Source organism: Pelodiscus sinensis, chromosome 3 (genome assembly GCF_049634645.1).
Source record: "Pelodiscus sinensis isolate JC-2024 chromosome 3, ASM4963464v1, whole genome shotgun sequence".
In the NCBI taxonomy this organism is placed as follows: domain Eukaryota; kingdom Metazoa; phylum Chordata; order Testudines; family Trionychidae; genus Pelodiscus; species Pelodiscus sinensis.
The window spans coordinates 126,285,768-126,310,806 of record NC_134713.1 but is presented as its reverse complement, the minus strand read 5'-3'; the positions used below and the strand labels follow the sequence as shown (position 1 = coordinate 126,310,806).

The window sequence follows — 25,039 nt, the reverse complement described above, 5'->3', positions numbered from 1 at the left end:
CATCTCTCCAAAACAATCAAAGCTGCCCTGTTAAATAACACACATTCCGTACAGAGGAAGTATAGCATGATGGGATTACATGCAGATTCCAACTAAAACAGACACAGTTGTTTGGCTCCGAACAAGGAACTAAACCGAAGGAAATTGGAATATGAAAACTCTTATACATTGTACCATAGAAAACTGGAGAGAAATTGAACATTTCAATGGTGCAGGCCGACTATTAGTCATCACTGCACTATATTATGGTGTGAAGGACAGGAGAGAGAGTATCATGCATTTTAGCTGTGTGTGTCAAGCCATAATGGCTGTTTCAGACACAAAGCCGGATTTTCTGCTAAGGCCATTTTGGGTCCCACAAGTGTGGAAGGGATTTTAATGCATCTAGAGATGGCCAACAAAGAATTCCCCTTCTTCAAGGATTCTGCCTCTACACTGACTGATTTCTGCCCCAGTCTTCCCAGTGTTTTGGAGGGGTGCGTGGAAGGGGAATGTTTTAAGGGCAGGGCCAGAGGTGAGCATTGGGGATGGCATGGTGTTGGAGCAGAATTCATCTATGCCTGCTCCTCATTGGCATAAGATAGGGGATGTAATCCCAGCAGTGTAAGTTAGAGCAGTTCATAGGCTGCCTTAACTTGCCTTGGAGCTTAGTGGCTTTGGATCTGGTATCAATAGCTACCTTCCTGCAGCCCTCTCCATGCCCCCCATATCCAATGTGTGGGAGCAGATGTTTAGGAATTGAGCCCATTACCCCTCCCCAGTGTGGGGTGCCCCTTTCAATGAAGCGCGTAAGCACTTCTGTGTTGCACTCTCTCAGTAGTTACATTCAGGGGAATAAATATTTCTGACATCAGGAAACTTATTGGGCATCTGCAACATGGCTGTTTTCATCCTCTGACTTAACACATCTTTGGAACACAACATAGGAAACTCCACTGTTTCACTGGAGCTGGGTTAAAAACGACATTTCTTTTCCCCCTGCAAAAAATGTAGACAGGAATATTTCCATGTAAAAATATGTTGTGGGAAATCTTCAAAATACAATAAATTAGGTTTTTCAAAATAAAAAAAAATGTTTAAAGCACCAATTGTTTCCCCACTGTTTTGGGGGAGGTTGGATCACTGAATGCAGTAAAGTGAATGATAGCTTTCGTTTTCATTCGTTTTTTCTTCTTTCGGCTATAACTTTTCTCCCACGTCAGAAAAGGGAGAGCAGCAGAAAGAAAAATAAAATGTTAACTTTGCCATGTTGCTTTCGTCACACACATATAACTTCAAATGACCATGTTAACGATCATTGTAAATCACCCGGAATTATAAAAATTATGGAGACCTTACAGAAAACCTGAGAAAAATATTCTGGGCCAAACTGTCCTCTCATTCAAAGACACAATTGTCCCTGAGTCTTGCATAGGTATATGGAGGGTGGGTAAAATCCAAAGAGCTCAGTAGGATGTGTATTCTGCATCAGTCCAAGAAGAGGATTGAGAGGCCTAGTGCCTCAGGAGTTGGCTGTTGTGCAGAGAAAGAAACATGCTGTAATATTCAAAGGGATAAGTGTTCCTCCTGAGTCACAATATCTCCAAGGTCTCTGGGAAGAGGCTATACACAGCCCAGCCCTAAATTAGTCCTTGAAATTGCACTGGTTAAACTGAGAGGGGAATTCTGCTTTCCATTTACAGGAAGAAGATTAATTTCATCCTCCTTTTTCTCCCCCTTCTCTCTGCTGTTGAAAATCATACTAAATAGTAACCACTGGTATCAAACAAATACTTGCTGTCCTTGAAATATCAGGAGACCAGGGGTCCGTGGTAGCATTTGAATCGAATAGAGAGCTCCCAATCATGGAATGCAGGCATGAACTGGAGACGTGTCCTCAGTGTGCAAGCAGCAGCCCAGAGCAGACTGTGGGTCGGCCAGAGGAAGCTGGGCAGGCATGTAAAGTAATGCTTACCACAGACTGTTGGAAGAATATTGGGCATATGTAGGGCCAGATTATACTCTGTTACACTGATGCAATTCCATTGAAGTTATGTGGTCAGCTACGATAAATACACAGTCTACAGGCCAGTGGAATTGCACTGGCTGCCACGTCAGAGGAGTTACACATATGAGAGCAGTATTTGATCCATAAACTATTTACTGTATATGCTTGGCGGTGGGTGAGGATATCTTTTGGCTTTGGCCGAACTTCTGTAAATACTTGGATGTTAGAAGAAATATTTAATGAAATGCTATAAACTCCCATTGGTTTTTTTTTTTCCTGACAGCATGCTTTGATTTATCCAAATGTCCTCAAACTTACCAATCCAGTTACAAATATGATTTATTGCAAAGATTTATCCCCTCCCCAATCTGGCAAATATTCCATTTTATATATTTTTTTCTGAATACTTTTTTTAACTAACTCAACAACATGGAACAGACAGACCTTTCCTCTCTAAGGCCCAAATCCTTAAATTCTCACTCAGGGAAGTTGCACTGAAGTCGGTGATAGTTTTGCCTCTGTTAAAACTGGATAAAGACTTTGATTTGGCACTAAGAAAATCCCTTTTGCTGTTTATTCCCCAAATGAAATTTTAATCCTCTGTTTGTGACATCAAAATCATTTCCAGAGCACATATTAGTGATGTCACACCCAAGAGATTATGACTTCAGATGGCAACTTAACAGCAGGAGCAGATAAACTCTTAATAAACAAAGTCACTGTTTTCATGCAAATTTCCTTAGTAATGAAGAATGAGGGGAGTGAGAAATACAGAAATTTATGGTATAGAAACAGGACTGTTAGGAAACAGACTTTTTATTAGCTTTCCATGAGGCGCCAGCTGCTCTTTAATGTTTTCGTTTCCAAGTTTTATGTGAGAAAGCACTAGCTTGTATAAACAGAAAGGCTGAGAAAGTTATGGGAAATGTTGTTAACGATGGGTGAACCTCAAAAAAGCTGGGAGATTTGGATCACAAAAGGCTTGAGAAGTGTTGATGTTTATTCAGAGCCTAACCTAACTTTTTTAGATCCTCCCCCCCATCATCTCTCTTGTTTCCTAATACCTCCCTTCTCTCTCTTTCCAGTAGGCCCTGATGTCTTCCCATCCTATTCTAATCTCTTATACCCTCCCTAACATAGATACTACGGGCAACAAAAGTTAATGGCAAGATGTTCTACTGGAAGCAAAAAAAACAACAACAAAAAACCTTCTACCTCTGGGGACACTATTGTTCTTTTCAGGGCAGCACCTCTGTAAGGAGATGCTGTAGAACGTCTTCCCTTTCAGGAACAAGACCCCCTTTGAATGGAGGCCACATCTTTACTCCTCCCTCACCCAGCTAACATTTCCTCTTTATGTGAAAATAGCTGGGGCAAGAATTCTCCTGCAAGCCAATGAGAGCAGCACCTGCAACAGGAGGCAGCTGATCTGATCAAGCCCCAACATCTCTGGCCCTACTGTCATGGAATTGTACTCTGTTAAAGACACAGGAGTTGGCTCCAGTTGTCTCTCCTGTTAAATCTCTGTATAGCTCTGTCTGTTTAAATGGCAATACTGGTTGCTACTATCGTGGCCTTCCCTCAAAGCTGCCACTTCTTGGACAAAGAATAGACAATGCTGTAGGGGACAATCCTGCCCTAATGGATGGATGGACTAAAAAGGACTTGACAGGTTCTTCTCATCTCTAATTGCTACTGCTGTATGATTCTGCTTGAAAGCTCTTTACCTAAATGCTCTTTGCTCAATCTTCTTCTTTTTAGATTCCATGTGCCTGAGGTCATGGGGCTGATATTTCTTTCACAGACATGGAAAATCTCCTGTTCACTTCAGCAAGAGCAAGATCAGACCCCAGGGACTGTTAGTTCAAAGGTCATGGTATATCTACTCTCACTATTCTTAGTACACCTTGATTGTAACATACTATTTTACCTGCCTTTCTTATCAGAGTCATAGTTTGTGCTGCGTTTCAGCAGAGGTGAATGGTTCTAGTCCATTTAGCCTTCCTGTCACCTCCTCTGGAGTTTTCTTTTCCCCTGGTATCTTCTGTGATATTTTATTGAACATAGAGGCCAAACTCTTCACCTGGCCTTCCAGGCCCTACACTACTGTGCTGCTTCCTCCAAGTGTCAGATCTGGTGTCTCAGAGCCCTGGTCTACACTAGGGAGTTACTTTGGAATAATCCCCCCTTATTTCGAAATAATAAGTGGAGTGTCTATACTACCAAGTCCATTATTTCAAAATAACAGGCCGGTCATTAATCCTTGGGGAATACGCTTATTTCAAAATAGTTATTTCAGGAGTTATTCTTTCAAATTTAATTATTTCAAAATAATTTCCTAGGGTAGACATGCCCAGAATGTCCCTCAGACTTCTTTTGTGTTCCATCACAGAAACCAACTCCAATGTGGTGTTTGTCCACAGCTACCTTTCTGCTGGTGTAAATCAGTCTAGCTCTAAGGACTGTAAGCTTTAGAACTCCCATCCTTCTCCAACGGCAATCACTGAACTGTACCTCTGTCCTTATTAGCCTTCTATTCTAAATATTTCATGTGGTGGCCCTATACACTAGACTAGACTTTATTTTATTATGAGGTCTTTTAGGATGAATATCATGAATGGCATTATACTAATTCTTATAGTGTTTCTTTATTCTTTGATAATTAGCCCTTCTAGAGAGAGAACACATGGTACCTCGTTTTCAAAAATAGTCACTTCAACAGAGCTGCCACATGCATGTTCCATCAGATAATTGCATGCACAAAGTAGACAATTTCTCAAACCTGTACCTGTGAGAAGAGACCTTTTGCATTTGCAGTTACCCATTTTGCATGAATATTTTTGTGCAAGCAATATTCAGTTTGCTCATAGAATCATAGGGTTGGAATGGATCATAAGAGTCATCTAGTCTAAGCCCCCTACCAAGATGCAGGATTTGTTGCGTCTAACGAAAGTGCAATAATATTTTCTCTCACCTGTCTAATTTTGAAAACATGACTGCTGGTGACAGCTGAGAGAATTTTTCTACACGAGAATAGTTTCAGGTCTACTTATAAAGTCTGGAAAATGACTGCATCTTTCTGAGCATTCCTTTCCTCTCTTCTCCCATTCAAAATTACTTATTTTAAGCTGTTGTAGGAGGACAGCTGACACTGATTGGTAGGCAAACTCTACGTGCTACTTTTAGAAGGTTCTTAAAAATCTGTAATGAGTAATCTGTATGTTTCTGAAAGGCCTCTAAGGAGGGGGCTGCAGTTTCACTTGAAATCAGTTGACAAAATAAGTGTCAATTCATGACAAACCAACTGCTGGAAATAATCACACCAGCTATTGGAAACAATTGGAGAACACTGACAGTGCTTCCTTTCTTAGGTATTGAAGATAGCGCAATGAGTATAGAGCCCCTAACTGATAAACTCACTTTTTTTTTAACCTCAGGTTTGGAGGGATGAGCAGAAATTGTATTTACCAGAATTACTTGTACATTATTTTTCTTGCACACAGCTAGTCATTGTTCTACATGAATGTAGTTGTATAGTGTGGGCGGTTATTGAAAGTTATTTTTCTTATTTTTTCCTAATATCTTGATGTTTGTGTAATATGGGCATCTGAAAGCCAGTATCTGGATTGAGACCATTTCACATAGACCACCAAATAGCCAATAAAATGGAGCATAGGTCATGCTGGTGGGGGAGTGGCACTATACATGAAAGGAAATGTAGAATCAAATGAAGTGTAAAAATCTTAAATGAGCCAAAATGTTCCATAGAATCTCTATGGGTAGTAATTCCATGCTTTAATAATAAGAATGTAGCAGTAGGGATATATTATCAACCACCTGATCCGGACAGTGATAGTGACTATGAAATGCTAAGGGAAATTAGAGAGGCTATCAAAATAAAAAACTCAATAATGGTGGGGGATTTCAACTGTTCCCATATTGACTGGGTACTCATCACCTCGGGACAGGATGCAGAGATAAAATTTCTTGACACCTTCAACGACTGTTTCTTGGAGCAGCTGGTTCTGGAACCCACAAGGGAGAGACAATTCTTGATTTTATCCTAAGTGCAGCGCAGGATCTGGTCCAAGAGGTAAATATAACTGAACCGTTTGGAAAGAGTGACCATAATGTAATAAAATTTAACATCCCTGTGGTGCGAAAAACACCTCAGCAGCCCAACAGTGTGGCATTTAATTTCAGAAAGGGGAACTACATGAAAATGAGAAGGTTAGTAAACAGAAATTAAAAGGCACAGTGACAAAAGTAAAATCCCTACAAGCTGCATGGAAACTTTTCAAAGACACCATAATAGAGGCCCAAATTAAATGTATACCCCAAATTAAAAAACACAGTAAGAGAACCAAAAAAAGTGCCACCATGGCTTAACCAAGTAAAAGAAGCAGTGAGATAAAAAGACATCTTTTAAAAAGTGGAAGTTTAATCCTAGTGAGGAAAAGAGAAAGGAGCATAAACTCTGTCAAATTAAGCGTAAAAATATACAGTAAAACTCCATTAGTCCGGCATCCAATGCTCCGGGACTCCTGATGGTCCAGCACCATCAGGAACCCGGAAGTGCTGGGGCAGCCGGACAGGCTTCCCCCATTCAGCTGCTGCTGAAACTGACCAACAGCGGCTGAATCAGGGACGCCTGGGGCAGAGCCGGACTATCATAAGGGGGGGCTATGAGGGGTCTGGAGTGGCATCCCCTCCCACCCCACTCCAGACCCCTCATAGCCCCCCCTTCTGATAGTCCGGCACCCCCTGGGTCCTAAAGGTGCCGGATTATCGGAAGTTTACTGTAATAAGAAAAGCCAAAAAGGAGTTTGAAGAACAGCTAGCCAAAAACTCAAAAAATAATAGCAAAATGTTTTTAAGTACATCAAAAACAGGAAGCCTGCTAAACAATCAGTGGGGACCTTGGATGATTGAGATGCTAAAGGAGCACTCAAAGATGATAAGGTTGTTGCAGAGAAACTAAATGAATTCTTTGCTTCAGTCTTTATGGCTGAGGATGTTAGGGAGATTCCCAAACCTGAGCTATTCTTTTTAGGTGACAAATCTGAGGAATTGTCCCAGATTGAGGTGTCAGTAGCGGAGGTTTTGGAACCAACCAACTTCCGAGCGGTGTTTGTCCACCACCACATCTGTGTCTTGTTTTGTGCAATCCTTATAGGATAGCATGGCCTCCAGGTTCTGGTCTGTCAAACCACTTGTAGATTCATTAAGATCCTTTTTTAAGACAGGGTTCAGTGGGAGCTTTGTAGGTCATAGTGGAGCCTAAAACTGGGACCTGGTTGCCTATGCCTGGGGCTTAGGTACCTAAGTACCTTTGTGAATCAAGGCCAACCTCCTTGCAACAAACTGTATTTATAGATGGTGTGAAAGTAGCATTAAGTGAACCAGCATAGTCCTGTGACTAGTGTGCTAAACCGGGTGCCAGAATAGTTGCGTTCTATCCTTGCCTTTGACACTAACATGGTCTGTGATCTTGGACATGTCACTTAAGAGCTTTTAGAAACATAGATCCAAGTGACTGAGCTAGGAGTTTCATTTCCATTGACTTTCTATGGGATTTAGGCTCCTAACTGATTTAGGGCCAGGCTTTGAAAGGTGTTTAGATGCCTAACTCCCACTGAAATAAAAGATTAAAACCTTTAAAAGTATAACCCTTAGTCACTTTTGAAAATTGTGCTCTTTATCTCTTTGTGTGTCTGTCGTTGCAGCTGTAAAGTGTGGGTAATGCTGCTTTTCTTCTTTTGTAAATTGCATCAAGATTTACTGAGGAAAAAGACTATATCATTAAGTAATATCATTTTATTAAGAGTTGCCCTTCCCTTAAGCCCCAGATTACTACCCAGTTCCCCTTTACAATGAGCCAGTGTTCAAAGAAACCCACAGTTGTTTTAACTTGCTCAATTCACAACTGAAAAGATCTGGGAGATCATTTGTCTGTCTTCATCCATACAGCAGCGGGAACGCTTAGTAGCACTTTGTTCAGGTTTCCTAAAAGATCCTGGAAAGTGTTTTTGGTTACTTTAGGGGACATGACACTTTGGTATCAGATGGTTTATAAACATTATAGATGACAGTTATTCCTGCAAGATAAGACAAAATGTTCTTGAATTGTAATGGTGACAGAAGTGATCTGAAAAAAATATAAGTCTGCAGTTCCTGCTTGGGAATCTGACGTTTCATTGTTTATTTGCTGTTCACATTGCCGATTTCCTACCTGTAACTGATAAAATGTTTGAACCACATCACGCTGCATTTCATTACTACTGTGTGATGTGTTGCAGCAGCATCCAAGGGTCCCAAGTGAGATCAACTCCCCATTGTGCTCGGCAAAGTACAGATGCAGAATTCCTTACCCCAGACAGTTTACAAACTGAACAAAGTAAAGACAGTGAAACATATCCATGGGTGTGTGGGTTACAAATCGACCTGCCCAAGGTCACCCAGAACGTCGGTGGCTGGCTAACAGCAGAACCCCTGTCTTGTTGTCAAAAACCTTATCCACTGGGCAAAATTGCCTTATAGGCTAAAGTTTGTATCCACTATAGATGGATTGCAAAGTAAGTCAAATATTGGTGATGCTGTCTTCCAGTTAATATTTTGGGCATACCAAAATATTATTTGCAAAGGCATCTTCTCAACACTTATATTGTAAGGCAGATTTTCAGCATCTTCCTTAGTAACCATAGTCAGATATAATCCATGCAAGTGTTACTGTTTCGGTGTTACATAAAATGGACTGTATATCTGGATTACACTGGCAGTGAAACTAAGTAATATCTGAGTCCTCTTATTGAAGAGCCCTATCTACATGCAAAATATTATAACGAGGCTTGGCAGAACCCAGTTTTTCTTTTTTGTTAATTGTGATGGACATCAATGTTTGATTTTAAGGATTTTTAAAGATTTGTGTCTATTTAAATGTTCACAGTTGTGCAAAATTATGGTGTGTCAATAGGTGGATCGGATAATTTTTAATGACAATAGATAATGAGATTCAGAAAATTAAAGTGTTATAACTGCTAAAATACAAATTGGTGACATTGTAGCAAAACATAGAAAGTAAATATCCTTAAATCAAACTCTCATAATTTCTTACGCAGCATTTTGCCCGCTTTGCCTATGTGTACACTTAGATTATTATCCACAGAATTTTTTGTCAGTTTGTGTGTGAGAGAGTGTATGTGTTTAAAATTGACATTTACCAGTAAAAATCTTACTCTGCCAAGTCTAATTAGAATGTCAGTCACACATCTCTAGAAGACAACACAGCATTTGAATCAATGTCTTCTAATTCTAAGAATTCTTATCTTATTGCCAGCTTGGCTGTTCGCTCTGTCTCAAGCGACTCTAAAAGCCATCTGCACATGTTGAAAATCAAAGTACTTTCTGGTTTAAGTAGGGTTGCGTTGTCACTCAAAATAAATCCCTTTATATCACTCAGTATGGTGCTTGGTGAAAATAGCTGACGTCTAAGTTCAAACCAAAGGAAAAGGCAATGATATGAAACCAGCAATAGCAGCCTGATATCACCTTGCCAGTTGCACCTCAACAAACCAACAAAAATATGCAATTTTCTCTGCGCTTGCTGCCAAACTGTATTCTCGCTCTAGTCGCTGGGTGTTTTATCTCTGACTTAAATAGGAATGAGTTGTCCCTTAGTGGTTTTTTACTGGAAAGAATACAGAATGAGTCTAACCTTATCAAAGTGGTTATGATGGTCAGAGATTGTCACAGATTGTTAGGGCTGAGTCAAAAATAGTTTTAATGGGTCTGATTCTCCACTCTGTCACACTGGGGTAATGGAATAAGGATTCAGGCCACCACGTTTGCTATTTTAGTTATCTGCTTTCTTTCCATTGCACCATATGTTAGATTTATACCCAATCTCTTTCTCAGATTTTGGTTTTAGGCTATTATTACCCCGCCCATCCTCTCCATATGGAACAGAATGAAATTAAACAACATTTCTAAAGAATAAAGACTTGGATGCAGCCCATGTTTTCTTGTGAGTCTGCTACAGCTGTTAATTTGTGGAAAACCTCAGTGGAAGGTAAGCAATATGGCAGCAGCATCATTTTACATGAGAATTCAGAAATGGCTTTGTTCCAAACCTTGGCTGATTTTAGGCTCTTGGCTTTCTTAGCCAAAGCTTTGTGTAGTGTCATGCTTTTTATAGATGATGTTGATGCAGCTGTGGGTGCTCTGATGTTGTTTAATGTGGAATTGTCATCATTCAGTCAAACTCAAGTATTATGGATCTGTGATTTTGTTTCTTTCCTCATCAGACATCAGCACAGGGCTACTCAACTTTGGAACCCCCGGGGGCCACAATGATACTCACAGCAAATGCCGAGGGCCACAACTTAAGTGTGGTTGCACATTCATGGCATGAATACAAAGCACTTCCCACAATGCCCCGGTGCTCCCGGCACCTCCTTCCTCAGGGCTAGAAATGCCAACACCGTGTACCCATCTGTTCCAGCCAGCCCATCTGCTTGCATCTTTCAGTGCTCACCCCACCTCTGAGATGTCTTGCCATTGTTCCCAGTGGAGGCCACTTTCACAGGATCCCACCCATGGGCCACGTGTTGAGCCCCGCATAAACCCAAACCACACTGTGGGCCACATGTTGAGTAGCCCTGCATTAGCGGGTAAGTTTAAGGAAGGCTGAGATGCTGGGGGGGAGAGGAATCCTGCATAAATAGGGTTCCGCATTCCCTTTTTCATAAGCTTGCTGAAAGCAAAATCTCACAACCAAACAGTTATGAACTTTGGGAAAGTTTGGAGATGGGTTTGAAGTTTATGGCTTGGGCCTCCTTTATGTTTCCAGGACATGCACATTCTTTCTCTTTCTGGAGACATTGTCACCATCCAGTATTTGCCAGGCATAGTTGTGGCATATCAAAATGTAAGTACTTCAGTGAATACAGCAACATATTTTCCTTGGATGGATATTTTATTTGCAGAGAGTACATGGTATGCCTCTTCATTGTCCTGGTAGAACCGAAGATTGAGGACATTTTCAGCAATGTGATATCTGTTAGATTAGAGATTAAATGATGAACGGCTTCTGTTGGAAAACTAAATGTCTGAGAGGAAATCTTACAGTATGCTTTCTGGAGAAATGCTCTACTACTTTGGGATAGATTAGATGACCTAAAAATGTTTTCCAGTTGTGATATCTATGTTGCTAATAATTGTCATCATAGCTGTTGACATGCGGAGCATCAATGGTAGGATTAAGAGAACCCTCTTGAGATAATGTTCATGATTTGTATTGCAGTGGTATCCATAGCCTTCAGCCAGATCAGGACCTCATTGTGTTGCCCAAACATGAAGTAAATGATGGTCCCTGCTATAGTCTATAAAAATGGACTCAAAACTTTTCCCAGCCATAAAGCTGGAGATATACCAACCCTATTTTGGTGTTGGAAAATATACGATTATTGAATAATATTCCATTCTTGTACACATCTTCAATTCTTGATTCCTGGCTGGCACTGAGATCTAGAGTCCTGAAGTATTGTGGGAAAGGCTATTCCAGCAACCTTATAAAAGAGCTGAGAAGTCCAGCTCAATTTTGTAGATTCACTTTGACCTGTTAAATGTTTCTCGGAATCCCAAACAAGTAAAAGTTTGGAGGGTTCACTCATCACTGATGTGCTGGGGGGGCGGGGCTGATAGACTTGTTGGGCTCCCAGGCAAGATGGGGAGGGCTCCAGATGGAAGGGGCAGAGTTGTGGGGGGCAGCCAGCCCTCAGCACTGTCGGGAGCATGCTGTGCGATGTGTTCCCCCCGCACCTCCCCAGCCCTCAGAGCTTCCTCAAGCATGCCAGCACAGCACTCCAATGGCAATTTAAAGAGCCCGGGGCTCAGGCCACCACTGCTCCTACAGGACTGGCTGCAGTGGTTGGAATCCCCCAGACCCTTTTGAATTGCTGGGTCCTGGGACAGTTGTCCCCTTTGTCCTCTTCCATCAGGAGGCCTGCTGATGTGACTTTCCTTTTAGTAGCAATAATACTTCATATTAGTATTTGTCATCTGAAGGTCTCATCCACTTTTTGAAAGCCCTTTAAATATTATTGCAATCGTATAGTTGGGAAAGCTAAGACACAAAAAAGGTTAAACAAGTGTATCAATTACAGATCTTGGACTAGAATTCATGTTCCTGTTTCTCAGTCTGTGCTCTAACCACTAGACAATCTGGTTACACTCCTCTTGATGGTGGTGTTTTGTGACTAGGCTTTCTCTCTGTCTTTTTGAGAAAACTAATTTGCATTCATGTTGCCTTCTTTCCCATAACTGATAAATTGGTTAAGCTAACTGTAGGCAGCATCACTTCCTTTCCTTTCTAGACTTGGTTAGGTGTTATGGCTCTTGTCTTTAGCGTGAAATAAGTCAGACTCCTTGGATCCATGGGACCTCACTGTGTAGTGGTCAGAGGGAAATAAAGTGTTGGGAAGAAAAAGGAAGTCAGAAATGGGCTGTCCCTTTGAGGAGTCAGGCAGAGGAAAATCAAGGAGTTTGGGGAATGGAAAGTATTTGGTGGATGGGCATGATGTTTTCTGGAGGCATCTGAAATTGGGTAAGTCCACTACCGAGGGAAGTAGAGGCAATACAACTTAACCACAACCTTCCTTGAAGACAGAGGAGTATGTCTAGGACTGCTGGGGAGTGCGCTGATTCAGAATGTTCTCTCAGTGACACCCACTAGCCAGGCTTAAACGGAGTTTCTGATGGAAACCCAAATGTCAGCTTGCTCTCTTTCGGGGTGAATTTTCATTCCAGTGTTCAATTTCTTAGTGGAATAAGGCCAAATAATTTACATATTCCTGCATCACTCAGTGTGGCCGTGGTCTGTAGTCTTAATAGGTAAAATGTTTTAAAGTACTTACGTGATTTAAAACCTATGTCCCATCAAAGTGGCTCAGACACTTGATAACTTAACTTTCATTTAAAGTCGAAGGGTGAAATTCTGGCCTAAATGAAGTCGCTGGGAGTTTTGGTATTGGCTTTAGTGGTGCTAGGATTTCACCCAGGTTTTGCCTACACTACAGAGATAATCGAAGCTGCTGCTGTCGATCTTCCAGGGTTCGAACTAGTGGATCTGGTTAAGACACGCTAATATAAACTGAGAGGGACACGCTGGTCAATGCCAATAGTCCTGTTTTCATGAAGAGGAAGGGAAGCCGAAGGGGGAGTGTTCTCCTTTTGACTTCCTGCAGTGTGGACAGCGCCAAAAGTTGAGCTAAGGCACTTCATCTTCAGCTACGCCAGTGGGCACCAACCAGTAGATCGGGATCTACTGGTAGATCTTGGAGCCTTTGACGGGTGATCCTGAGAGGTTTGGCTGAGAGGCTGTCAAGTGCAGGCACTTCATCTTCCTCTCTCAGCACTGCTGTGCAGCTTCTGCCCTATGCCTTGGAGTTGCTCCCCACCCGTGGGAGCCTCCTGCTTGCTATGCAGGGCATGGGAAGAAGAGGAAGAGGGGGAGGGGTGAGCCTGCCTTAGCCCCCTGCACCACAACCATCCAGAAGCCACCTGTGGTAAGCAGTGCCCAGCTGGAGCCTGCATTCCAAACCCCGGCCCCAGTCCTGAACCTCTCCTGCACCCAAAACTCCTTCCCCCAGCCTAGTAAAAGTGAGTGAGGATGGGGGAGGGAGGATGGAGTGAGCAGGGTGGGGTCTCAGGGAAGGGGCGGAAGGAGGCGGGGCAAGGGTGTTTGGGTTTGAGGTAGATCCTGGATTGCACTTAAATTCAAAAAGTGATCTCATGCTTAAAAAGGTTGGAGACCACTGAGCTACGCAATTAATATAGCTGAAGTTGCATATCTTAATTCGACCTTGTCCCGTAGTATAGACATACCCCCAGTGACTTAGGCTCCTAAATCTCTTAGGTGCTTTTGAAAACCTTAACCAATTTGGCCTATCTAATCCACGTTCCCTTTAGCTCTATCCAGTACCTATTTGTCTCAACTGACTTAAATTGTATAAACTCACACAACAGCCATAACTGAATATCATGTTTTACTTTCCGTGACAGAGCAAAGGTGCCAAAATATTCAGTAGCTTTCCTAGGAACATCTGCAACTTCTTTAGCGAATATTTTTACAGCTGGTTATGGTTTTATTTATTTTTCAGTTTTTAATGGTACAAAATCTTGGACCCTGGAGGGGAAAATAGTTTCCTTTCCTCATATCAGAAATTAAATAAATGTCTGGAGATAGGGCTGGGAGGTAGTTTGTCATTTGAGAGAGGGAGGAAAGTTGCCCAAGTCAACAGGGAATGCAAAATATGTTCATTTCACGGTTGCAAATAAAGGTAGTCTGAGGAGGTTCTGCTTGGATCAGGTGTTGGATCCAAGTTTCGGTTAATGTTCAGGTTTGAGGATAGGACTTGGGTTTGGGAAGTTAAATATTGGTTAATTGAATAGTTGATTAACCTCATGAATTCTTATTGGTTACTTGACTATTCTGAGCTCCAGCCTCACTCCTGAGGAGTCCCCTGCTATTTCATGCTGCTGCCTCTATATTAGAGGCAGCAGCGGTGGGAGGGGGGGGGGGGGGGACAGGGGAGTGCCAGGCAGGAGCTGGTTCACAAGGGGAGCCAGCTTAAAAACCAGCTCCCCTTGCAGACTGGCTGCCTGTTGCCCTGTGCTGCTGCCTCTAATACAGAGGTGGCAGCAGCCCCTGTCTTGGGGGCCGGAACTGAGCTGGGCTGCCTGCTCACCTGGCTCCTAATACAGTTTAAATTCAGAGTCACAGCGAGGGTAGGTCCTGGACCCGGCACAAGCCAGGGCTGAGCTGGACTGCTGATGAGCCTGCTAAAAAAAATTTACTGGCATGGGGAGGGGGGGAAGAAATGCGTGTATTCTGTAGCATTAACTTGTAAGCTTTTGCTTATCGGTTAATCTGTTAATCAACTACACTATTGCATCCCTACTTGGGTTTCCAGACAGCAGACAACGTAAATTGTTCTTGTAAGGTTTCGGCACCAAATACTAGATGTTATGAGATTCCTTCTATTTTGAATGGTGGGAATCAGATGTGTTCACTTGTTCTAACACAGGTTCCACCATCTTGGGTGGAACATGAGAATGGCAGCTCCCATAGATTGAACCCAGTACCAGCTATAATGGCAAGTTGTGATCTAGGAATCGGAACTTGAACCCCCTGAAATTCTAAGATCTTTGAATTTAACATTCTGGTTTTTCTTTCTCTAGCTGTAGCTGCTCAAATTACAGGGGCGGCCCTAGACTAGCTGCCAGCAACTGGAACCCTAGGCGAACCATGCATTTGGCGCCCCCCACCTCCAAACCCCTCAACAATATTGCGCCACCATTTGGCGCCCCATTTAACTTGGTGCCCTAGGCAACCGCCTCGTTCGCCTATATCAGGGGTGTCCAAACTTTTTTCAACGAGGGCCAGAATTGATGAAGTGAACATGTGTGAGGGCCGACCATTTTGCCTGACATTCTTTGAACCATTAAAATTAAATGCAAATTAACTATTTTATGCAAAGTTTATTGCAAACGGCATACTTTTCATTTCGTCACATGGATGACAAATCTAAACAGGTGTTAAATCACTCTGCCTTTCATATCTGAAGGCCAGATGAAAAAAAAATCCAGGAAGCTGAAATATATGTCAGGAACATTGTAAAGTACATTACATATTATTGGTAATAAAGGTTGTCTGTCAACTTTTAAGTTCAAAAAATATGAACAGGAACATAACACCAAGTATACATGTTGTGTCCAAATATATTTATAACTGATTTAGACCAACTGACATTAACTGAGATTTTACAATGTATTCATCTCAATACATATGGATTCGTTGGGGGCCATAAAAGATAGATATTGCCAAATTACCTGGGGGGCCGTATTAAACCGGAACACGGGCCGCAATTGGCCCGCGGGCTGGACTTTGGACATGCCTGGCCTATATGGACAGGCCGCCCCTGCAAAAATAATGAAAAAAACTAACAGTACGGTTCACTTAAACACTAGTATGCCTTTACCCTGCACCTTTCTCCTCCCAGCACTAGCATAGTTACACATCCAAGAAATTGTACGTGCTTTGGTTTATAACGATGTGACTTGCTTCACACCAGTGAAGCTACTCTTGATTTACATAGATGTAATTGAGAGGAGAATCAGTGATTTTGTGTTCTAGTGCCAATTGCCATAGACTTTAATGGATCCGCTCCTGCTGAAGTCAGCGGGAGTTTTACCATTAATTTCAATTGGACCCCACACAAGCTACATTTCTGTGTGAGATAAAACTCCGTACAAATGTTTAAAATGTCCCAGATTAGCTCACATGCTGCAGTTAATGTTTGGTTCAGGATTTTTCTGTGATATCAGAGACAATTAAAACAATATTTCAACAAGTACTAATTTTTTGTCCTCCTTTGTGCCAAGGCATTGCTTTGGTGCTAATTGGGGATTGGCACTATGTTAGTAACTGGGAACTCACTGTGGCAGAAGGTCATCTTTTATGAACATTTGATACGTAAGCCAAGTGATAAAATTCCAGACTTTGACTCCCTTTGACTAGAGGTGAATCACTAAGAACTAGACATTATAAACATTGTGTGCTCAAGGACAAATCAAGTATGTGTGGTATCCTTCACAAGTTCCTTCCTCCATCATTGAAGAACATAGATGCAGGGGTTGGTTGGCCCAAATCACATGTTCCTTGCTTTATTCTGTTTGTTGTGCCATCATTTTTCTAATATGCGATCTGAAGTCACTTTCCCCTGTGTGTCCTTTAGAACGTAGCTCGCTGATGTGCTTGCATTATTCTTTCCAGTGGGTGAACTCAGAACAATGTAAAGGTCATTAATTGACCAGGCAACACTGAAGGAAAATTAGGGGTAGCTGAGGTTACAGGGTTAATCTTTATACTCTCACATGCCACTCGAGTTCTGTTGCTGTTTGACAGCTTTGACTCTTACATCAAAGTGTCAGTCGTATCTGCATTTCAGTTTTGCTGTGTCTGTCCTTACGGAACAGATTGTACAGTGTAATTATATCCTTTCCGATAGTCCTCCTAGGGAATGACATAATCTATAATGTAACACATATGGTTTTGAACACAGAGGTCCCATGGACCTAATAAGGACTTGGATATTGCATTCAGTTATGTCATGTCTGAGTATTGCTTATTTATGTATTTCAGAAAATCTAGATAAAATATTAAAGGGGGGATGGGAGATTTTCTCTATAAATTAGTGATGACCTCAACACACACAAGTGGCAAAGCAATTGGCAAATGATGCAACGTCAATAAAATAAGTTGAAATTCTCATGCAATAAGTAAAAACAGTGATTTACACTGCAGGGTTTTAAAAATTGTAATATAAATGGCTGCTAAATTACTTATGAAGCCTCTGATGATTCTCTTAAGTGCACAGCTTCTCTTTCCACATGTATGTGGCAAAAGAAAAAAGGAAAGTGTATTACTGTACAATATATTCCAGTCTTCAGGCCAAATCCTGTCATCTCTCTGCAAGCAAAATGTCTGTTGATTTCAATAGGAATTTCATGGTACAAAATCATGGCAGGGCATCATCCAGAGCTTGTATACATGCACAATAGTGGATTTTCAAAAGAGGAGATGTGTGTGGTTTCTCATGATCTGAACATGTGCATAACATTTCATGTGGGCAGCAGCATCCACAATTATTAAAGAGCAGAACAAAGAGCTATAGTTAGGCATCAGACTAGTCAGAATGGGACAAACTGGGAGACTTGGAATTTGGGTTTGTTTGTTTATTTAGAAGTCCTAGGCCAGTGTAATAAAATTAGCTTTCTATAGAGCTGTGTGGGAAAAACTTGACATTGCTGGCAATACTGCCAGACGAATATAAATCATGGCTTTTGTGATATATAATGTTGGCTGGAAGATAAGGGGCCTGGTATGGGAGAATCTATGCATGTGGAAACGGCTTTTTGTTTCAAGGATGATCAAAAACATTGTCTAAAATGGTAAACTTGGAATCTTGGCTTTAAAATGAATTTTAAAAGTTCACTATTGTGGGATGGGGTGAAGAAACCACTTCAAGAAGGCCTTTAACGGACTCAGAGATCCTATAGTCCTAAATGTTCTTGCCTATTTTTAAGTGCTCAAATCACTTATGGTCATATAGCATCCTTTCTAGTCAGTGGTTATGCAAGCAAGATAAGGGCTTTGTTTAAAAAAAGTTGATTGAGACAGCAGGCAACACTGAATGCTGCTACTGTTTGTTTATTGCATCACAGTAGAGTAAAACCCAGCACTTATTGCCTTTGTCCCTGGGCTCATTCTACTACAAATACAAAATCAGCAAAGGTAAGGTCTAAAAAAGACTGCTAAATCCACTTATGTACTCAGATGGAAAAATAGTCCAGAGGGCAGTAATAAGAGGGCAGTCTTACACTATGGCTCAGAGCTTGCTATATCAGATCCTGGTGGACTTAGAGAGAGATCAGGATCTAAAGGTGAAGGCCTTTCTCTAAAACTGTGGAGCCACTGATCCTTGAGAGTTCACCTCCAGGAAGTGACAGCAAATATAATTCATCAGAAGATCACAATAGCTGAGACAGGACAGAGGGACAGTTATACTGGAGACCAATCAGGTCCAATCCCATAAAATAATATTTTACATCTATACATTGCTTTGCATTTTCAATGTGTTTCACAGGCACAAACTCCCTAATGCAGGGACAGTCACTAGATAGATCATGGGCCAAATCTGGACCACCAGATGTTTTTCTGAATATTGGACCTTGACTATATCTTGACCAAGAAATTTGTACCTTGACGAAAAAAAAAAAAAAAAAAAACAGAAACAAACTAAAAAGCACAGACACCGTCCCCCTCCACCCCTCAACCCCAACACATTTGATTACCCCTGGTGGGACTGGAATTTTTTTTTCCTGCAGGTCAAAATAATTGCAGTACGGTGCCAGGATGCTGTCACAATATTTTACTCCTTGTGACTTTGTTGCTCCAGCACATCGCACTATGGAGGTCTGTACTGAAGCTACATGTGAAGTCACAGTCTTCAATTAACCTCAAGCTGTGCAAGTCAGGTGAGGCTAGGGGGATGAAGTTACCAGGCCCACTGATGGGTTATGGGTGGGCAAAAGGGGCAATTGCCCTGGGGCCCAGTGATTAAGCAGTGGCAGCCCTGGGCCCTTTAAATCACTGCCAAGAGCCCCAGGTGACAGATGCACTCTGGACTGTGTTGAAGCGGGGATTGGACTGGGGAACACTGAGGACTGGTTGCCAGGCCCTGCTAGGGTTACCAGGTAGCTTCAGAAAAAATACCGGACACACATGATCGGGGGAGGGGGGAGGCGGGGGGGCGGGACTGGCCGGGAGGAGGTGGGGGGGTGAACGGGAAGCAGGGCTGGAGGAGGGGGGATTGGGGGCAGTGGGGCTGGCTGGGGGAGATCGGGGTGAGGTGTCGGGGGGAGTGGGGCTGGCCTGGGGAGATTGGGAGGAGGAGAACTGGCTAACAGGAAGGAGGGCTGGCCGGGAGGGGGTCGGGGGGAGCGGAGCTGGCTGGGGGGGGAGCAGGGAGGGGAGAGAATCAGCCAGTGGGGAGCAGGACTGACCTGGGCACATGCAGATACCAGGGCGCTGCCTGTCCCACGCAGGGTCCCGGCGAAGCACAAGCGAGTCCGGCTACAGCTCCGCAACACGCCTGAACAGCACTCAGGAACACAGACAGGGCTTCTCCTCCTCTCCACGGCGTCACTCCTATGTCAGACGCAACCAGCTGAGGGCTTCCAGAGCTGATCGCGCCCCGCCTTCCAGCCACTCCCCCCACTGCCGCCAGGCTTCCGTCGGGCGCCCAGCCAGAAACCAGAAAATACCAGACATTGCACATGTCCAATATTTTCTGGATTTTTTTTTACCAGACAGAGGGCCCAAAAAACAGAGCGTCCGGTTGAATACCGGACATCTGGCAACCCTAGGCCCTGCCCCTTCTGGCAGTGTAGAGCTAGGCCCCTCACCTTGCTCAGGGACCTGGAGAGGCTGTTGGCTCACCTGTAAGTGGGGCATCCCACAAATTTCAGGATGACTGGCAAGCCTTGTTGGGTCATTCGCGGGGCAGTATTTCACCATTTGTGGTGGCATTTTGCACAGTGTGAGAAATAAATATTCTGTGAAAATGGTGGATTTTCTCAGTTTCTGTGCTTCATTTGTTTGAAGGGAATTGTGACTTCAGCAAGAAGCAGTGCAAGCTGTGAGGGAGGGGATTCTTGCACTCTGGAGAAGGACAGAAAATTGCCTAACGTCTATAGAAGCCAGGGATACAGACTTGGGTAAACAATAGGCTGGAGGAGAATGATGGTGGAAATGAAGCCCCAAAACCCGCTTCTAATCACTTTCTGCATTTGATTTCTGTAGGAGCTCCATTCTGTGTAAGAGTGGCAAGTCTGACTCAAGGGAAATCTCCTATGTATTTCAAGGGCACCTATCACTGTGGTATCTGAGCAGAATACTGTATATTTGATACCAGAGATATTTTTACTTCGTCTGAATGGGAACTTACGAAAACTCTTCAGAGGCCACAGGAGAAGAACAAAATGAAGGTGGGTGAACCACACGACTGGTCCAACAAGAACCCACATTTTTTTCATGAATTTGCCTACATAAGTCAAGACAAAGCATTGCATGCGGGGATCTATAATCTTCGTTGGGTTTATCTCTATATTAAACACGAGGAAGATGGTTGGATTGTGAATAGCTTTCAGCCAACTGGCACCTTCATTCTTAGACCAGTCCTGATTTATTCCCTGCCCATTGCAGAAAAAGCCTGTATTCTGGTATGTGTGTGCAGCTCTGATATGGCAACAGAAGGGGTTTTGTTGTTGTTGTTGTTGTTGTTTTAAGCAAAACACAAATGATTACCCAGAGTCAACTGTCTCTGGCCTCCTGTCTGCAGAATCTCTCTTATGAAATGTTTATGCTTTCAGACTCCCTGCAGGCCTGTGTAATCGTTCAGCGCATGGCAAGGCCCAATCTGCAGAATAAATCTGTTCTAGCAGTTAGCAATGGAGTAAATACATTCTCCAGAATCCTCAAATAGCCACGAGATTTGGAGGGACACCAAACGCAAACATTCTTTTCACATAGTGACTGTTAATGCATCTGAGAAACTGGATATTTTGCAGAGAAATTGACTTTTATTTCCCCCCTTCACTGAATTTTCCTTGAAGTCTGCAGTGGTGAATGAGTGAATTATTTCCTGGGGCAGTTTGCTGCGTAACATCCAATCCTCCATTCTTTGAGCTTGTAAAATAATCAAATCAAAGTGAGAAAGTGACAAGTTTCTCAGAATTGCTGGGCATCGGACAATGCTTTATATTTCATGTTTATTTTCTTGGCATGTGCTAGATATGTCCATCTTTTCTTTCAGCCACTGTAGGTTCCATCAGCACGTCCTCCTTTCCTCTAAAACAGATGAAGTGTAGCTGTGATACAGGGCCTCGAGGGAGGATAGATTGGAGGGGGAGTGGCAGAGGAAAATGGTACAGTAAGAATACTTTTAGCTCTGTGACGGATGGATATGAGAGATAAAAGAAGCTTTGTACATCTGTATCAAAGGGAATACTGTAAGACATCAGGACTGGCCTGTTAAAAATGAGTTCTACAGGCAGATTTTCAAACCCTCAAATCAGAAAAATGAGATTTCTGCAAAATTCAAATCTCTAATTCATTGTAAAGTGCAGAGATGTTTGGATTTAGGGGACATCCAGGCACATCTCCCTATGTAACAGAAAACTCTGCAAAATCAGTATTGCACAACATGCGATAGTATGGTATGGTGTAGCCTCAGAGGAACTGTTATAGGATCAATTGACTTTGAAAAAAAATCACCTATCTCATTTTATAGCATCTTAGACTGAATTCTCCTGTACTGTACACTTAACATGTTCTTTGCTATTACGAATGAGTGGGTAAGCTCAAGCCACAGATTCACCTACCCCTTCACTATGATGAATGAAGAAAAATCTCATAGTTCATACATCTGTATAAAAAAGGTTCCCCACTCGGGTGTGTGACAGGAAGAGGACAAATGACACGTAAAATGAACTAGGTTATTTTTTTAGTCTGTAGACTAAATTTTGTTGCCTACTTCATTTAAATAGATATTTTGTTTCACAGTGGGGTGTATATGAATGCTGGGGCCTCTCCTCAGGTTTTGGGTGCAAATGGAGTGTCAAATAGTTGACTGTATATGGCATGTTCACACACTTAAGGCGTGTCCACACTACAGAGTTCTTTAGAAATGAGTTGTGTTATTTTGAAATAATAAAGCGAGCATCCACACAGCAAGCGCACTAGTTTGAAATTATTTCGAAATAACGGGCTTGCTATAGCGAAATAATAACCTCTCATTCAACGAGGAATAATGCCTACTTTAAAATTGCTATTTCGAAATAGGGTGAGGGTGGACGCTCAGCTGTGGTGGTTTTGAAATAATTGGCCTCCAGGGCTTTCTAACAGCTACTCTGGTGGCCACTCTGTCCACACCCCTCAAAACTCTATAGCTTCCCGTCTCCTGCAGGGTTTAAAACTGCAGGCAGAAGGGATAGGGCTTGTGGCACCACACTGGCCCTGCTATCCCTGGTCATGGCTATCAATTGGTCCACCAGCCACCTCTCTCTTTTTCCCACCCCCCTCCTACATCCGCCATCCACCAAACCCCAGCACCATCACCCACTCTCCCCCTAGTCCCTGGAGTACCCATCCCTGCCTCCACCCCCCAGCTTCTCCTACCTCCGCCCCAGGGCCACTGAGGGCCATGCACATGAAGTGGTGGTACCTCTCGGGCAGCCAGGTGTCCCGACACACCTGAGGCAGGCGCCAGTCCCAGCGTCATCTCTGAGTCCCTTCCCCCCCCCCCCCCGGTTCTTTCATCAGTCCCTCCCCAGTTATATATTCCCTACATAAAAATGACTGAGTGTATTGTTTCAAAACAAAAAGTCTGTTTTATTTTATCTGCAGGTGAGGGGGGAAGGAAGAGCAGGGGGAGGGAGAGATGGAGAAGGAAAGGCACAGAGGGGCAATGCAGAGGCTCCTAGTGGGGTGGCCTAGGGGAGAGTCGCATGGTTGGCTTTGTTCTGAAACGCTCCCTCAAGGCCTTCCAGATGAGCACAGCCCCCTGATGGGCTTGCCGGATGGCAGTGGTGTGTAGCTGCTCAAAAGCCCTAGCCAACTGCTCAGCCTCTGCCCCCCACCCTGACGGGAAATTCCCCCCCTTGTTCTCACAAAGGTTGTGGAGCACACAGCAAGCTGCCATCACCTGGGGGTTATTTTGGTCACCAAAGACCAGGTAGGTGAGGAGGCTCCGGAACCTTCCCTTCAAGTGGCCGAAGGCACCCTCCACAACGATGCTGCACCTGCTGAGCCTGGTGTTGGAGGTCTCCTTCGTGGGGTCCAGTGTCCCGTGTAGGGCTTCATGAGCAAGGGGTAGACTGCGTCACCCCTGATGCACATAGGCATGTCCACCTCTGGCGTGAATCCTCTGGAAGAGGCTGGAGTTCCTGAACACGTGTCGTGCGCTTTCCCTGACCACCTGATGTACATGTCCATGAACCGGCTCCAGTGGTCCACGAGGGCCTGCAGAACCATGGAAAAGCACCCCTTCCTATTGAGGAAATCCGAGGCACAGTGGTTGGAGGATAGGATGGGGATGTGGGTGCCATCAGTGGCCGCCCTGCAGTTGGGAAAGCTCCTGGTGGGAAAGCCCATGGCAGCAAAGCCAGCAATGATGGGATCCACGTCACTCAGGGTGATGACCCTGTGCAGCAGGATGGTGTTGATGGCCTTCACCACCAATAGGATCGTAGAGACATAAAATCACAGGGTTTCCAGAGCCCTTGAGTGGTCCCCGAGCCCAACCCCCTTCCCACACCAGGAGCAACCCCAAGTACTGCACCCTTGGCAGGGCTTTGTGAAGCTTGGACTGAAAAACCTCTAGGGATGGAGATTCCACCCCTTTCCCTAGGGACCCCCATTCCAGTGCTTCACCACCCTCCTAGGACAGTAGTAAAAGAGTGATACCTGCATGAGCATGGCCCCGACGGTTGTTCTCCGCACTCTGAACTGGTTTCCCACAGAGCGGTAGCTTCTCCGGTGTGGCGAGCTTCCAAAGTATGATGGTGCCTGCTTCTGGAGGGGGTTGGCGGGTCTCCTCCGGGTGTCCTGTCACCGGAGAGCAGAGATGAGCCATTCGCAGAGCTCCAGAAAGGTGTCCTTCTGCATGCCGAAGTTCTGGAGCCACTGCTGGTCATCCCACCGCTCCATGACGATGCGATCCCACCAATTGGTACTGGTCTCACGGCGCCAGAAGCAGCGGCGCACAATGTGCTGGTGGGAGGGAATGTGGTGCATGAGGAGTGCCTGGACCTGGGTGAGGAGATTCCCCCATTCCAGGCTGATCGTCGACCTCCTGCAGCACCACATGGGCAGCCTGCAGGAACTGTGCCCGGAGTTGCAGCAGGAGGTCTAAGAGCCTGGTACTGCTTTGCAGCAGGGTCTGTTCCATGCTGGAAGTGCTGTGGCGTCTGCAAGGTCATCCGGAACACATAGAGGGAAGAGTTTGCTGTCCCTCAAGGAGGTAGGCAATGGAGAAGAGTCTGAGACACAACTGTAGAGGGGACCCCCTTTAAGCACTAGCCTTAGCTAGCCTCAGGAAGCAGCTACAGGAAGTGATTGCTGTCCTGATGCCCTGCCTGAAGTGCTTCATGTGGCCTTAAATGCCATTTAGACTCCAGTGTGAACACGCTATTTTGATATAATTCTGCACTATTTCAATGGCGATTTGTAGTGTGGATGTGCTATTCCAAAATAGTTTATTTCAAAATAAGCACATCGTGTAGACGTAGCCATTCAGTCCAGTTTACTTCCATTCAGTTCAACTGACTACCACAAGAAACATGCTGGTAGGTATAAACAAACCAACAGTCAGGTCACGAGTGTTGGCAGTGAAGTATAACAGTATAAACATATCTGAATAAAAAACAAAA

At 43.7% G+C, this 25,039-nt stretch overlaps 1 protein-coding gene and 1 long non-coding RNA gene across 10 annotated transcripts in view; one reads left to right on the top strand and one right to left on the bottom strand.

The window, feature by feature from the left end:
- The window catches only part of LOC112545617 (uncharacterized), a 105,148-nt gene extending 84,035 nt beyond the window's left edge, over window positions 1-21,113 (top strand). The window contains exons 3-6 of the long non-coding RNA XR_012902818.1: window positions 9,902-10,055; window positions 18,935-19,084; window positions 20,412-20,596; window positions 20,981-21,113. This is a non-coding gene — a long non-coding RNA (uncharacterized LOC112545617). The remainder of the gene's footprint in view (window positions 1-9,901; window positions 10,056-18,934; window positions 19,085-20,411; window positions 20,597-20,980) is intronic.
- Window positions 6,797-25,039, bottom strand: part of LOC102457026 (uncharacterized) — a 34,582-nt gene continuing 16,339 nt past the window's right edge. For 3 of the 9 annotated variants that reach the window (XM_075924766.1, XM_075924765.1, XM_075924767.1), the window contains 2 exons: window positions 24,075-25,022; window positions 19,100-19,757 (listed from right to left, as the gene is read on the bottom strand). In XM_075924766.1, coding sequence (XP_075780881.1) covers window positions 19,310-19,757; window positions 24,075-24,589 — 963 coding nt within the window. In that variant the 5' untranslated portion in view covers window positions 24,590-25,022 and the 3' untranslated portion in view covers window positions 19,100-19,309. Of the gene's footprint in view, window positions 8,086-14,823; window positions 17,061-19,099; window positions 23,659-24,074; window positions 25,023-25,039 lie in introns of those variants that run through there. The other 6 variants (XR_012902817.1, XR_012902816.1, XR_012902813.1 and 3 more) reach the window with 6 other exon arrangements.